The sequence below is a fragment of the Chlorocebus sabaeus genome, chromosome 11 (assembly GCF_047675955.1).
Source record: "Chlorocebus sabaeus isolate Y175 chromosome 11, mChlSab1.0.hap1, whole genome shotgun sequence".
NCBI classification, from domain to species: domain Eukaryota; kingdom Metazoa; phylum Chordata; class Mammalia; order Primates; family Cercopithecidae; genus Chlorocebus; species Chlorocebus sabaeus.
This window is the reverse complement of record NC_132914.1, coordinates 92,358,794-92,373,790: the sequence shown is the minus strand read 5'-3', so window position 1 is coordinate 92,373,790 and position 14,997 is coordinate 92,358,794. Positions and strand designations below refer to the sequence as shown.

The following is a 14,997-nucleotide window of genomic DNA, read 5'->3' as shown; positions in this document are numbered from 1 at the left end:
TTTCCATTTATTACTTTTTTAAAATTTTCATCCATGAGAACAGAGCTTTCCATATTCAACATTTCTTAAGCTATGCATAATTTTTATGAAGTTCTTTTAGTATTTCTGTTTTTGTGTAATGTTATAGTGACCATTGAAATGCTTATATAGATTTTTTCATATTTCTGTTATTTTTCTGATAGAGATGATATTTATGGTTTCATAATTTCTTACATACCTTTTTACCTAAAAATAATAGAATTTTTGACTTATAAAAATAGGGCACAGAATATAATCTGCAAATATTTCATGGATTTAAAATGCCTTTTTTTTTTTTTTTTTGAGACAGAGTCTCGCTCTGTTGCCCAGGCTGGAGTACAGTGGCATGGTCTCGGCCCATCGCAACCTCTGCCTGCCTCCCAGTTTCAAGCGATTCTCCTGCCTCAGCCTCCCAATTAGCTGGGATTACAGGTGCCTACCACCACACCCGGCTAATTTTTTGTATTTTTAGTAGAGACGGGGTTTCACACCATGTTGGCCAGGCTGGTCTTGAACTCCTGACCTTGTGAGCCACCACACCCAGCCTTAAAATGTCTTTTTAAGCTGAGTCATTTACCTTTTGCTCCTGTTAAAGGCAAAGTTATCAAATGCCTTCCTACTACTTTTGGAATGGCGAGAAAGCTGTTTATAGTTGTTAGCATACGTACATGAGATAAAAAATTTTAAATATGTAAAATATAGTGCTTGGTATATAGTAGGTGGGCTCAATCAATATTTGTGGAATGAATGAGCCACACTTTTTTTTTTTTTTTTTAAGACAGAATTTTGCTCTTGTTGCCCAGGCTGGAGTGCAATGGCGCTGTCTCGGCTCACCGCAACCTCTGCCTCCCAGGTTTAAGCAATTCTCCTGCCTCAGCCTGCCGAGTAGCTGGGATTATAGGCATGCGCCACCATGCCTGGCTAATTTTGTATTTTTAGTAGAGACAGGGTTTCTCCATGTTGGTCTCGAGCTCCCGACCTCAGGTGATCTGCCCACCTCAGCCTCCCAAAGTGCTGAGATTACAAATATGAGCCACTTCGCCCGGCCTGAGCCACACATTTTATGATGGGGCTTCTGTTTTGACTATTCTGTCTCTTCATTTTCACTCTGTCTTAAATGAACATTCAGAACTAGGGTACCAATGTTTTCTTTAATGTTTCAGATCATCCAGGCCTAGAAAACATGGAACAGATAGAGAAATTTCAGGAAAAGGCTTATGTGGAATTCCAAGATTATATAACCAAAACATATCCAGATGACACCTACAGGTATCTACAGTTAAATTCCATATAATTAAAATAATTGAAAAACCTTTTGTGGATCTGTTATCTCATTGTTTCTACTCTCAGAATAAGTAAATGTTTTAGGCAACCTTAACTTTGAAATAGTAATGCTATAAAAAGCAGTATTGCATTGTTGCAAGTACGTTACATAAAATATTTCATCCAGTTCTTACATTTTTATGTAAGAGGAGACTTCAGCACAGAGAGGTTAGCTTTGCTCAGGGTCACACAGTAAATGATAGCACCTGACTGTGAACCCAGGTAGTCTGACTCTAAAGTCCAAACTCTTTTTCTTTGGATAAAATAATGAATTTTGTTAGTAAAAGGAGGATAAAAAATAATCAGAGACCAGCCTGGACAACATGGTAAAACCCTGTTTCTACAAAAAATACAAAAATTAGCCCAGCATGGTGGCGCATGCCTGTAGTCCCAGCTATTCAGGAAGCTGAGGTGAGACTGCAATGAGCTATGATTACATCGCTACACTCCAGTCTGGGTGACAGAGCAAGACCCTGTCTAAAAAATAATAATTTAAAAATTTTTAAAAATCAAATACCATTAGATTAGATTGTTTTATAATTAATTTTGAAACATGGTTTATGAAATTCCCTCCAAGCTATTTCTCGCCAGTGTTCTTTGAGAAAAATTCTTTTTTTATGAGAGCCACTTTCTTTAAAGAGGGACATTATAGCCGAGGGGTTAAGCACCTGGTTATAGAGCCAGAGTACCTGGATTTGAATCCTGACTCTGGCTCTTGCTAGCTTCATAACCTTGGGCATGTTTCCTCCTATAATGGAGATAATAATGGTATCTACTTTTTACAATTATTTTAAGGATTAAATCAGTTAATATATGTAAAGTGCTTAGGACTGTGCCTATCACATAGTAAGGGCTATATAAGTGTGTTTGTTTATAATAAATAAAACATTTTGTTAATTTAGCATACTTCAAACTAGCAAAATAACATTTTTACATATAATTTTTTATATATATTAAATAATTTAGATTTATAAGCCAGTCTCATCTCAAATATCAGCCTTATTTTATCTAACTCATTTTCCTATCCCGCTTTCTACCAGTTCTGTAAAAGCTGAATAATTTGATGTGGATGCTGAGTAATTTGAGGAGTAGAGCACACAGCTTCAGGAAGATAATCCTGGGGGCTGCTGTTCTCATTTGGTCTGAAGTGTTAGAGTACAAGGCCTTAGGACAGAAGGATAAACCCACCACAGTCTTTTTGGAAAGGTTTTGTTGTGGTGGTTTTTCAGCATTATCTTTAAGTTTTAAAAGTTACTGTATGCCTCATTATACAAATAAATACAGTATTTAAATTTTTTTCCTTTGTGACTGCAACTTTCTCAGTTTTTTACATTCTTGATTACTTAAAAATAATACATTATCCTTGGATAATAGTTTTCAACTTATAAGGCACTTTCATACAAGATAGGGTCCTGCCCTAAGGAACCTCACTACTTGGCACAGAAACTGGCAGGGATCATTTCATTCATCCTTACAACAGCACTGTGAGAGACAGTAAGTGGCAAGCACACATTTATATAGGTAGTGGGCAGTTCAATCAAGATTTGAACCCAACGGTCTTGATTCCACATTCCGTGCTCTTCCCAGTAATAGCGACTGTTGCCTATTTACAGTAGTTTTTTGCAGAGCAAAACCAAGAAAATGCCTTATGTCCTGATAACACAAAACATTGCCATTTTTAAAACCTGAAATGAGTTGCTAAGCCATTCTTTTTCTTTCTTTTTTTTTTTTTTTTTTTTTTTTGAAGCAGAATATTGCCCTGTCACCCAGGCTGGAGTGCAGTGGTATGATCTCGGCTCACTGCAACCTCCGCCTCCTAGGTTCAGGCAATTCTTGTGATTCTGTTGCCTCAGCCTCCCAAGTGGCTGGGGTTATAGGCATGTGCTACCGTGCCCGGCTAATTATTTTTTGCATTTTTAATAGAGACAAGGTTTCACCATGTTGGCCAGGCTGGTCTCGAACTCCTCACCTCAAGTGATCTGCCCACCTCGGCCTCCAAGAGTGCTGAGATTACAGGCATGAGCCACTGGCACCCAGCCGCCATTCTTAAACGTATAACTTGGCCCAGCACAATGGCTCACACCTATAATCTCAGTACTTTGGGAAGCCAAGGCAGGAGGATTGCTTGAGCCAGGAGTGTGAGACCAGCCTGGGCAACATAGTGAGACCCTGTCTCTACAAAAAATAAACACAATTAGCCAGGTATACTGGCACACTCCTGTAGCCACAGCTACTTGGGAGGCTGAGGCAGGAAGGATCACTTGAGTACAGGGAATTGAGGCTGCAGTGAGATCACACCACTGCACTCCACTTTGGGCAGCAGAACAAGGCCCTCTCTCAAAAAAAAAAAAAAAAAAAAGTATAACTTGATGCGTTTAACAGCTCAGTTCCATAGTCCTTACAGCCAAGGGGAGGCAGTACAGTGTAGCATTAAGAGCAGCGCTTTCCCCTGTGGAGTCTGTGAGACTGCATTAATACCCAGGTAACTGCCGTATGCTCTAAGGCTTGAGAATACTAAAGTTTTGAATTTAACTTTTGAAAATGATATATTTATTAAATTAGGCCACATGCAGAAATTACTCATACTTTTCTACTAAATTTCTTTCTGGTTTACAACCTTGTTCCTCTCCCTTTTTTCTTTCTTGTTTTAGGTTATCCAGATTGCTACTCAGATTGCCAGCTTTAAGACTGATGAATGCTACCATCACTGAAGAATTGTTTTTCAAAGGTCTCATTGGCAACATACGAATTGACAGTGTCATCCCACATATTTTGAAAATGGAGCCTGCAGATTATAATTCTCAAATAATTGGTCACAGCATTTGAAAGCTGCAACTGCAGTGCTGTAAACTTAATTGTTCTTTGCCAGAACACAAGACACCAAATTGAGCTCATTGCTTTTGGGGCATCTGGAAATTTTTACTTCAAAAAGTAACCAGAATCCAGGGTATTTTTATTTTAGCTTCCTTAAGAATTTTTGAAGTGACTGGGCCAACAGCAGAAATTAAATGAATTTTTCTTCCTGATTCCTTTAAATGAACATGAAACACTACAAATTTATTCTTGGTGAAGATGATACCTGAAGCTGTCACCTCTTGATTATCTAAACTAAGCTCTCATTCTATTTTATAAAACAAATAAATTAGTCTCTTTTTTCTGAATTGTGTTCTAGTCATATTTAACTTCATTAAGAACTAGGAAAAATACTTAATGGTCAGAAATCCCTAAGGAGGAGTTAGTTCCTTGCATTTTACTCTGCCATAATAATTTTTGTTTGTTTTAATTACCATATCAAAATAAGATCATTTTATGCTTACTGGTATAATGACAATATTAGAATTATAGGAAATAATTGAATATATATTTTTTGTCTTCTGTAAATATCATGGTGTCCCTTAGCGTATGTATACCACTCTCATTGCTGGCAGTGAGACAGGCATTCATGATCTTAAGATTGACATTTTTAATGTATATATTAGTTACAAGCACTTTATATAGCAGAAAATTGTTTTTGAGAATAAGCTAGTATTGATATTTTAATATTTTTAGCTTACTGCTCGTGTTTTTGTTTTTGTCTTCATTTATAGAGGTGGGTTTCACTATGTTGCCCAGTCTGGTCTCAAACTCCTGGGCTCAAGTGATCCTGCCTCAGCCTCCCAAAGTACTGGGATTACAGGCACGTGCCACTGTGCCTGGCCTACTGCTATCTTTGAAAGTAATAGAGACTAGCCAGCTGTGGTGGCTCATGCCTATAATCCCAGCACTTTGGGAGGCTGAGGCAGGCAGATTGCTTGAGCTCAGGAGTTCGAGACCAGCCTGGGCAACATAGCAAGACCCCGTGTCTGTAAAAAGAAAGAAAGTAATAGAGACTAATTGAGCCTAAAATGTTTCACTATTTCAAAAAAGATATTAAAATTGTTGCTCTTTCATTCCATAAAAAGAATCTGATCTCTCTTCTACTTTTCTGACCTGAGTTAGAGCTTCCCAACCCTGTCATGTATGAGTTTTAGCCTGTTTCTTTTAGGTCACTAAAACAACTCACCCAATTTGTCAAATAATGGATTTATCATAGCCAATACATGTTCTCAAGGCAAGTTTAAACATTATTTTGAAGCTAATGATACTTTTTTAAAATAAATATTCACTGATTTTTTTCACTGTAAAGCACGGGAGGGCTGCTTTAACAGCAGTGTAAGAATCAGCCTGAAGCCTTGTTACTGCTGCAACAAATGCATTTTAGACTCCTCGGATGTCTTCCACAGTAATTTATTTTTTTTAGCAAACCTGATACTGATAACTGTTTCTTTGCTTTGATTTCTTGATGAATTATTTTGGTATGTTTGTTGCTTTTTAAAACAAACATGGATAATGCACTCAGAGTACATTTTTTGTAAAGATTTTTGCAATAGAAGAAAAGCTGAAGTTTTTGTGGGGATGTGGATTTTATTGCTTACTACTTTTTTCCCTATTTAAAACATGATCTTAGTCAACAATTTTATTTATAATTATCAGCTAAAGAAACTACATTTAGTATAATACTCAAATGGGAAAATCAGTAGTTTATACCTTTATAAATACAATGTAGTAAGCCAAGGAATCAGGGAACTAATCCTTTAAAATAATGTACTAATGGTTAATTAAGATGTTTCAGGTGTTTTTTCTGATTAAATTTGTTATTATATTTGGAAGAGTTTTTAAAACTATATTAAAATGTGACTTGCATTACAAATTTCTGTGTCTTACCAATATATTTGTAAATATATTCATTTTCCTATTCAATGATTGCTTATCCTTCGTTTGTTCCATTGTGGTTTCATCTACAGCAAGTATAGATCTGCTATATTAAGAAAGCTCTAATAAGAATCGTTACTGATATAATAGGTGTTTTGGTTCTCAGGTGGGGTGATTTTAATTAAAGTACTTCCAGCAAGAGAAAAACATGGAGACATTTCTGTGTCCTATATTTTAGGGTTATTTGCAATTCAATTTGAAGGCTCCCAGCTAAATACTGCAGATTAGCTTTTGTTTTCTTTCCTGAAATCTCAGTCCATAAAGTATAACTACGCGATGACAAATGGAACAGGAGAGAAGAAATCAAAGGACAGAGTAAAGTAAATTTTTGGAAAACAAAATGCAGATAAAGAATGACTGATTTAGTAGAACCAGAACTAAAGAAGCTTTAACTGAGTGACTACAAAAGGCAATGCAATGAGAAAGAAGCCAGGATACCAGACAAGATGCTTAGTACCTTGAAGGAACCAGTGCTCAGATACAGGAATGATGCTTGAGACATAAAAAAAAAATAGATTGGTTGCAAGTCTGGATACAGTTCCCCAACCCTACTGAAGATGGGTGGAGGCCAGGCGTGGTGGCTCATGCCTATAGTCCCAGCACTGTGGGAGGCTGAGCAAGGCAGATTGCTTGAGTCCAGGAGTTCGAGACTACCGGGGGTAATGTAGTGAAACCTCATCTCTACAAAAAAAAAAAAAAAAAAAAAAAAAGGCCGGGCATGGTAGTGTGCACCTGTAGTCCCAACTACTTGGGAAGCTGAGGTGGGAGTAGAGCTTGAGCCCAGGAGATCGGGGTTGCAGTGAGCTAAAATCTTGCCTCTGCACTCTATCGTGGGCAACAGAGCCAGGCCCTATCTCAAAAAAAAAAAAAAAAAAAAAAAAAAAAAAATCAGGTGGCCACTTTCTGTCCTCCCTTTTCAAGCAGGAGGAGGCCAGAGATTAATTCTTTGGAGAAACTGAACTGGAAGAGCATAGGACTTACAGGATACCAGGGATAACAGAAGGTGTGAATAAGATACAGGGTTGAAAATATGGAGGAAGTGAAAATCCAAATTTGGAGGCCAGGATTACAGTGCCTGTAATCCCAGCACTTTGGGAAGCCAAGGTAGGTGGATCACGAGGTCACAAGTTCGAGACCCGCCTGACCAACATGGTGAAACCCCCGTCTCTACTGAAAATACAAAAACTAGCTGGGCATGGTGGCACACGCCTGTAATTCCAGCTAACTAAGGAGGCTGAGGCAGGAGAATTGCTTGAACCCGGGAGGCAGAGGTTGCAGTGAGCTGAGATTGCGTCACTGCAGTCCAGCCTGGGAAACAACAGAGCGAGACTCTGTCTCAAAAAAAAAAAAAAAAGTCTGCATTTGGTTGGTATGTAGGCGCCCTATCCTTTTCCCAGGATACTGGCAATCAAGTACAGTTTTCTCTGCCAGGTTTTTTTTCTTTGGAGAAGCTAAATGGCCCCAGAGAAAAGATCTCCATTTTGGTTATCCCTTAATGATAAAAAATAATAATAATAAAGCCTGTTTGCCACCTTATCACTCTTCAATGAAGCCCTCCAATTACCAAGTCGTGTGTATGTATTCGGTTTCCATTCAGCTCTTTAGTGCCCTATTATTAAATGTGAACTTACAGCCCAGGATAGCCAGATATTTGAGGAAAATCTCTATCCATGAGAGACCAGATATGAGGGGTAGGGAGCAGATACAAAATGCAAAGATCAGAAAAATATTCCCCAAATATAATTAATATCTTGAGAGAAACTAGATGTTGTATCCATAAAAGGAGAACAGAATGTTTCCCAAAACAAATTTGAAGCAAGGAATTGCCCCTAGAAATTAAAAATGACAGTCAAGGCAATTCATTAGAAGGACTGGTAGATAAAATTGAGGAATTCACCCAGAAAGTAAAACCAAAAGACAAAGGAATAGGAAACAGGATAGAAATGATAAAATTAGAGAATCAAACAAGATCTTTTATTTATTTTTTTTTTTTTTGACGGGGGAAGGGGGAGAGTTGAGTCTCACTTTGTTGCCCAGGCTGGAGTGCAGTTGTGCGATCTCGGCTCACTGCAACCTCCACCTCCCAGGTTCAAGCAATTCTGCCTCAGCTCACCAGTAGCTGGGATTACAGGCACATGCCACCACACCCAGCTAATTTCTTTTTGTTTTTAGTAGAGACAGGATTTCACCATGTTGGCCAGGCTGGTCTCGAACTCCTGACCTCAAATGATCTGCCCACCTCAGCCTCCCAAAATGCTGGGATTATAGGCGTGAGCCACCGTGCCCAGCCAAGGTCTAACATTTTCAATACTAAGTTTAAGAAAAGGAAAATAGAAAAGAAAAGGAAATTATTAAATAATATAAGAAAAGTTCCACAAAAGGACACTTGTCTGTAGGTGGAAATGATCCATCATTATAAATTTTAAAAGATATACCATCTTGAAATCACAATATAGTCAAAGAAGACAACTGCTACTTTTAGCAGTATAAAGGAATAGATTCTCTGAAGGCCTCTGATCTATTAGCTGAGTTCACCAAATTGAGATGACTTCCTAAAGAAGGCTAAGGTTGTTTCCGGTCAGTAGTACCCTCTGCGTCCTGGCAGAAGCAAGTGTAAATCTTCTCTGGAGAAAATATTCACAATTGAGATCAGAAGTTTGAGAAAGGAAATATTTTTGGCTTCACAGGCCATGCAATGTCTGTTAAAACGACTCAAAAAGTGCTAAAGTAACTATAGACAACATAGATGAGTGGGCATACCTGTGGTCCACTAAAACATACAAAAACAGGCAGTGGACTGGATTTGGCTCTTGGAGTATGGTTTACCAACCCTTAATTTAAAAAATCTTGATATTCTCGCAGATTAGGCTCAACCAAATATGAGTACACAAAATTATCAAACTCACAAGGAAATAAGCAATACATAAAGACCCTCAGACAATATTAGATCTTAAAATGGTCACATGCAGAATGTAACTATATAATATGTTTTAAGGAGAAAAAAATGGAATCTAAAAGTAAACAAGAAACAGGAGCAGCAAAAATAACCAAGTAGATTTGAAAAGCCAAGAAACATTTAGAAAAAAAGCCAAGAAACATTTAGAAAAAACTTACTGAAATTAAAAAATTAATGCATGGTGAAAGATGCCTTGAATGCATACATTTAACCCTAAGTTCCTTCTAAAACTGCATTAAAACAGCTAAAGGTTTGTGGGTTATATATTTTTTTTTTTAGACACGAAGTCTCACTATGTTGGCCAGGGTAGAACTCCTGGGCTCAAGCTATGCTCCCACCTCAGCCTCCTGATTAGCTGGGACTACAGGTGTGAACTGCCACACCTGGTTTGCTTTATGGTTTTTGTTTGTTTTTTAATGCATCTTACAAAGACAAAAAAATGGGACAGAAATAAATGATAACCACAACTTTTTGAAAGCTAAAAATAGATTAGTAGTGATGATCCTAGCAAACCTGAGAAGGACTTTTTATCCTGCAGTGTGGAAAGCTGCAAGCAATCTGATTTGTACCACAGATCCTCCAAAATGCTCTGGTACTGTGACATCTCTGGAAGGAAAGATGAAGGATTTGTTGAAAGTCTATTTTGGAAGCAAATACACACCCACCAGACTAATAAAATTTTAGTCTGGCAAAACCAAATGTAGAGTATGTGGAGTGAAAATATGTGTGTTGATGGTGGGAGTGTTGATACAATAAATTCGGGAAAGATTTTGCATTAAATAGTAGAGTTGAACATGCATGAAATTATCTTAGAGAAACTCACACGTGTACCAGAGGACATACAAAAAATTCATGTCAGCATTGTAAGAGCAAAAAAGGAAAACTATTCAAATATCCATTGACAGGAGAATGGGTAAGTTAATTGTGGTATAATCACCCAATGGAATACTATGCAACACTAAAAAAGGAATAAACTGTAAACATGGGTGAATCCCCAAAATACAATGTTGTATTTTTTTAAAAAGCCCAGAAGTATACAAAACCATAATTTAACTGGTTTACTGAAAACAGGCAAATATACTGTTAAGAGGTATTTATGTAGGAAAGCTAATTTTGTGAAAGCAAAGGAAATATTAATATTAAATTAGAATACTAGTTACTTCTGAAGGGGTAGGAAGAGGATACAAACAAAGAATATAAGGGGCTTGAAAAGTATTGACAGAGTTCTAACTATTTGCTTTTAAACAAGCCACCCCAAAATGTAATGGTTTAAAACAACATGTATTGTGTTCCTGAACATGCAACATGGACAGAGCTTGGAAGAGACAGCCTGTCTCTGCTTCTTTCAGCCACAGCTCAAATAGTGAGGTTGAAATCTATGTAGTCATTCACTCACATGTCTAGAAATTGTTAGTGACTATTTGCTGGGACTTCAGGTGGAGCTGAAGCCAGAACACATACCTAGTCTTGTTTCCCTTCCTCACAACCTAGAGGCTAGGTTCCAAGAACAAGGGTTGAGAAGGCCACGTGGGAGCTCTGTTACCATTTCTTGCCTGGCATTAGAATTCATCCAGTGTCAGGCCGGGCACGGGGGCTCACACCAGTAATTCCAGCACTTTGGCCAAGGCGGGCAGATTGCCTGAGCTCAAGAGTTCAAGATCAGACTGGGCAACATGGCAAAATCCCATCTCTACAAAAAATAAAAAAAAAAAAAAAAAAACCCAGGCCTGGTGGCACATGCCTGCGGTCCCAGCTACTTGGGAGGCTGAGGTGGGAGGATCACTTCAGCCTCGGAAGCGGAGGTTCTGTAAGCCAAGATTGCGCCACTTCACTCCAGCCTGGGTGTCAGAGCGAGACTCTGTCTCAAAAAAAAAAAAAAGAACAGGCCGGGCGCGGTGGCTCAAGTCTGTAATCCCAGCACTTTGGGAGGCCGAGATGGGCGGATCACGAGGTCAGGAGATCGAGACCATCCTGGCTAACAGGGTGAAACCCCGTCTCTACTAAAAAATACAAAAAACCAGCCGGGCGAGGTGGCGGGCGCCTGTAGTCCCAGTTACTCGGGAGGCTGAGGCAGGAGAATGGCGTAAACCCGGGAGGCGGAGCTTGCAGTGAGCAGAGATCCAGCCACCGCACTCCAGCCTGGGTGACAGAGCGAGACTCCCTCTCAAAAAAAAAAAAAAAAGAACAAAAACACTATTTCAATGTCTTCTGCTGCATTCTATTCATCGAAGAAGTCACAAAGGTCTGTGCTGCTGGAAAAGGAGGGGAAATAGACTCCACCTCCTGATGATGAAGTGGCAAACTTCTGGAAGAGCATATGGAACCAGAAATACTAGAAATATTTCCACCATTTGAGGGAAAAAATATTGCATCTCAGCAGCCGCACTTGGAAACCCAGGTAGAGAAGGCTTACCTGGACAAGACTGGGGCCTGGGAGGTCAGGGGTGGTTTTCATCTTATGGAATTGTTTACAAATTGATACATAAAAAATCATAAGAAGTTTAAAGGATTGTAACATCTTAAGCTGGGCATAGTGGTGCATGGCTGCCCTAGCTAGTCTGGAGGCTGAGGTGGGAGGATGGCTTGAGCCCAGAGTTGGTGGCTGCAGTGAGCTATGCTGGTGTCACTGTAGTCCAGCCTGGGTGACACAGTGAGACCCTGTTTCTAAAATTTGGAAAAAAAAAAAAAAAAGAAAGAGGGTATGATCTTGGACCTTCAAACTTGTATGGGCAGGAGATGGCTAAAAACTGGACTCAGCTGCAAACTGGACCCCATTTTGTGGGAAATGAAGGGTAATTTCCATGTGGCTGCTGGAGGAAGCGTTGAGAGAGGAAGTGCTGAGACAGGAAGTGCCAGGGAAAAGCCGGATGGTTGTTTCTAACCTACCCTCAGAAACCAAGCCACATTGCTTTCCACGTCATTTTATTTACTGATGCAAAGACCCACCCGCATTCAAGGGAAGAGAAACTATGCCCCTTGACAGGAAAGTGGCAAGATTCTGGAAGAGTTTAGGGAATCAAAGCTGTTTTTTCAGCCATTTTTTGAAAACTTCAGTCTCTGATACTATTCTACTTATTAAGCTGATTGTAGATTCTTAAGATCAAATAGGCACTTTTGTATATTTCATGATATTTGATAGAAAAATAAATCCTTGGCCGGGCGCGGTGGCTCACGCCTGTAATCCCAGCACTTTGGGAGGCCGAGATGGGCGGATCACGAGGTCAGGAGATCGAGACCATCCTGACTAACACGGTGAAACCCCGTCTCTACTAAAAATACAAAAATTAGCTGGGCGCGGTGGCGGGCGTCTGTAGTCCCAGCCACACGGGAGGCTGAGGCAGGAGAATGGCGTGAACCCGGGAGGCGGAGTTTGCAGTGAGTGGAGATTGCGCCACCGCACTCCAGCCTGGCGACAGAGCGAGACTCCGTCTCAAAAAAAAAAAAAAAAAAAAAAAAAAGAAAAAGAAATCCTTATGTAGAAAAAATGAGGTGCTCTTAGATCTCCAGATCTCCTCCACAATTCCCTGTATCCAAGGGAGGGGGGAGTAAGCCCTTGAGAAGTTGTAAACACTAAATTGTCCTTACATGGATATGTAACAGAAAATTTAGTAAACTATATATGAAAAATGGGGCAGGAAGTTGCGGGGGGACTGCAAGGTGTGAGGAGGGGAGTGTGTGAAAGCCCTCAAAGTCCTCACCTATGTGGAGAAGTCAACAAATAATGCCTAAAGTTGGAAAAAATCTAGAAATATTATAAGCATGTAATTTAGAAATATGGTAGTGAATAACCAAATAAGCTAAAAGGATTGGAAGTAGTTGTTGCTGGGAGTGGGCAATCAGTTCAGAAAATTGAACTATATGATTTCTTCAGTGAGGTACATATGTTCAATGTACTAACTTTAAGAGGGAAAATGATCAAAATGGATGAGCTGAATTGAAGCTAAGATCATTGAAGAAAGAATTAAGACTTCTGGCAATGTTTGTTCACACGAATATGTCAGTATTATCCAACTGAATTCTGTATATCTCTTTAACTTTAGTTTGTTCTGTAATAACAATGTTGACATCAAGTTAATGACAAAAAAAAAATCAGAACAGGATACTATGAAAAAGAAGAGAGACCGGCCGGGCACAGTGGCTCATGCCTGAATCCCAACACTTTGGAAGGCCTAGCGGATCACGAGCTCAGGAGTTCGAGACCAACCTGACCAACATGATGAAACCCTGTCTCTACTAAAAATACAAAAATTAGCTGGGCATGGTGGCGCGCGCCTGTAGTCCTAGCTACTCGGGAGGCTAAGGGAGGAGAACTGCTTGAACCTGGGAAGCGGAGGTTGCAGTGAGCCAAGATTGCACCACTGCACTCTAGCCTGGGTGACAGAGCAAGACTCTGTCTCAAAAAAAAAAAAAAGATCAAAGAAAGAGTTCTTTCTTTTTTTCTCTCTTTCTTTTTCTTTCTTTCCTTTTTCTTTCTTTTTTTTCTTTCAAATGTTCTTTAAAAAAAAAATCGTGTTGAAAAAAATCTGTATCAGGACTGATGGACTAGACCCAGACAAGGAACAAATTAGTGAACTGGTACATAAATACAAAGAAATGGTTCAGAATGTAAAGCACGAAGATCAAAATGGAAAATATGCAGGTAAAATTAAAAAGATACAGGGGATCAATCCAGAAGGGCCAATGTTCACCTAATACCCAGATTTCAGAAAGAAGTAACAGAAAATGTAGGGGAAAATTTTTAAAACAATTTCTACTGCTAAAAATGACACATCTCCAAATTCAAAGATGATGCTGAATTCCAACAAACATCAACTACAAAAGCCCTAGATAAATCTTCATGAAATTTTAGAACTTTAAAGACAAACAGAAAAATCTGAAAAACTTCAAAAGATTAAAAAACAGGTTTTTAACAAATGAATTTGTATCAGATTGGCAGCAGGATTCTCATCAACTATGTTAGAGGTTTTGGGGTTTTGTTTGAGACAGAGTCTCACTCTGACACTCAGGCTGGAGTGCAGTGGCCACGATCATAGCTCACTACAACCTCAAACTCCTGGGCTATAGCAGTCCTCCTGCCTCAGCCTCCCAAGTGGCTGAGACTATAGGCATACACCAGCACACCCAGCTAAATGTTAGACATTAGAGGGCAATGGAGGAATGCTTTCAGAGTTCTGTGAGGCAACTATTTTGAACCTAGGGTTTTATGTCCAGGTAAAGGATCAATCAAAGGAAATGTTATCTCCTACATGCATTTTTGAAAAAAGTCTCAAAAATGTGCTCTACCAAAACAAGCAAACAAAAAAACAAGCAACCCTAAATGAGAGAATTCTAAGAAAGAAAAATATGCAGGATCCAAGATAAAATAAGACTCATTTATTCAGAAACACAATGAAAAGAAATCCCAGAATGATCATCCATTCATGCATGAGGCCTAAAGACAACTGATCAAAATTAGAACAGGAAGTCAGAATGTTCTGTGAAAAATTTGTTCAAGAAGGCATATGCCTCTATTGTTATTTAGAAGTAATTTATCAAACCTTTATTGAGTACTTATGATACACCAGGCACTGTGCTAAGTTTTTTATGTACCTTATTTAATGCCTACAGTGATCTCATGAGGTGGGTAATAGTAACCCCATTTTACAAATGAGTAAACTAAGCTCAAGCAACTTGCTCAATATAGCTAATTAGTGATTGGTATGGTTTGGCTGTGTCCCCACCCAAATCTCATCTTGAATTGTAATCCTATAATCCCCACGTGTCGTGGAAAGGCTGCTTTAATTATGGGAGCAGTCACCCTCATGCTGTTCTCATGATAGTGGGTGAGTTCCCATGAGACCTGATGGTTTTATAAGGGGCTTTTCTCCCTTTTCCTCTGCACATCTCATTTCTGTCACCATGAGAAGAAG

At 39.1% G+C, this 14,997-nt stretch overlaps 1 protein-coding gene and 1 long non-coding RNA gene across 7 annotated transcripts in view; one reads left to right on the top strand and one right to left on the bottom strand.

The window, feature by feature from the left end:
• Positions 1-4,502, top strand: part of NR2C1 (nuclear receptor subfamily 2 group C member 1) — a 52,086-nt gene extending 47,584 nt beyond the window's left edge. For 5 of the 6 annotated variants that reach the window (XM_008004271.3, XM_073021005.1, XM_008004273.3 and 2 more), the window contains exons 13-14: positions 1,182-1,287; positions 3,993-4,502. In XM_008004271.3, the coding sequence (XP_008002462.3) occupies positions 1,182-1,287; positions 3,993-4,167 (281 nt within the window). In that variant the 3' untranslated portion in view covers positions 4,168-4,502. The remainder of the gene's footprint in view (positions 1-1,181; positions 1,288-3,992) is intronic. The other variant, XM_037996692.2, reaches the window with a different exon arrangement.
• The window catches only part of LOC103238885 (uncharacterized), a 58,855-nt gene that overhangs the window by 36,248 nt on the left and 7,610 nt on the right, over positions 1-14,997 (bottom strand). The gene's annotated exons all lie outside the window — the stretch shown is intronic.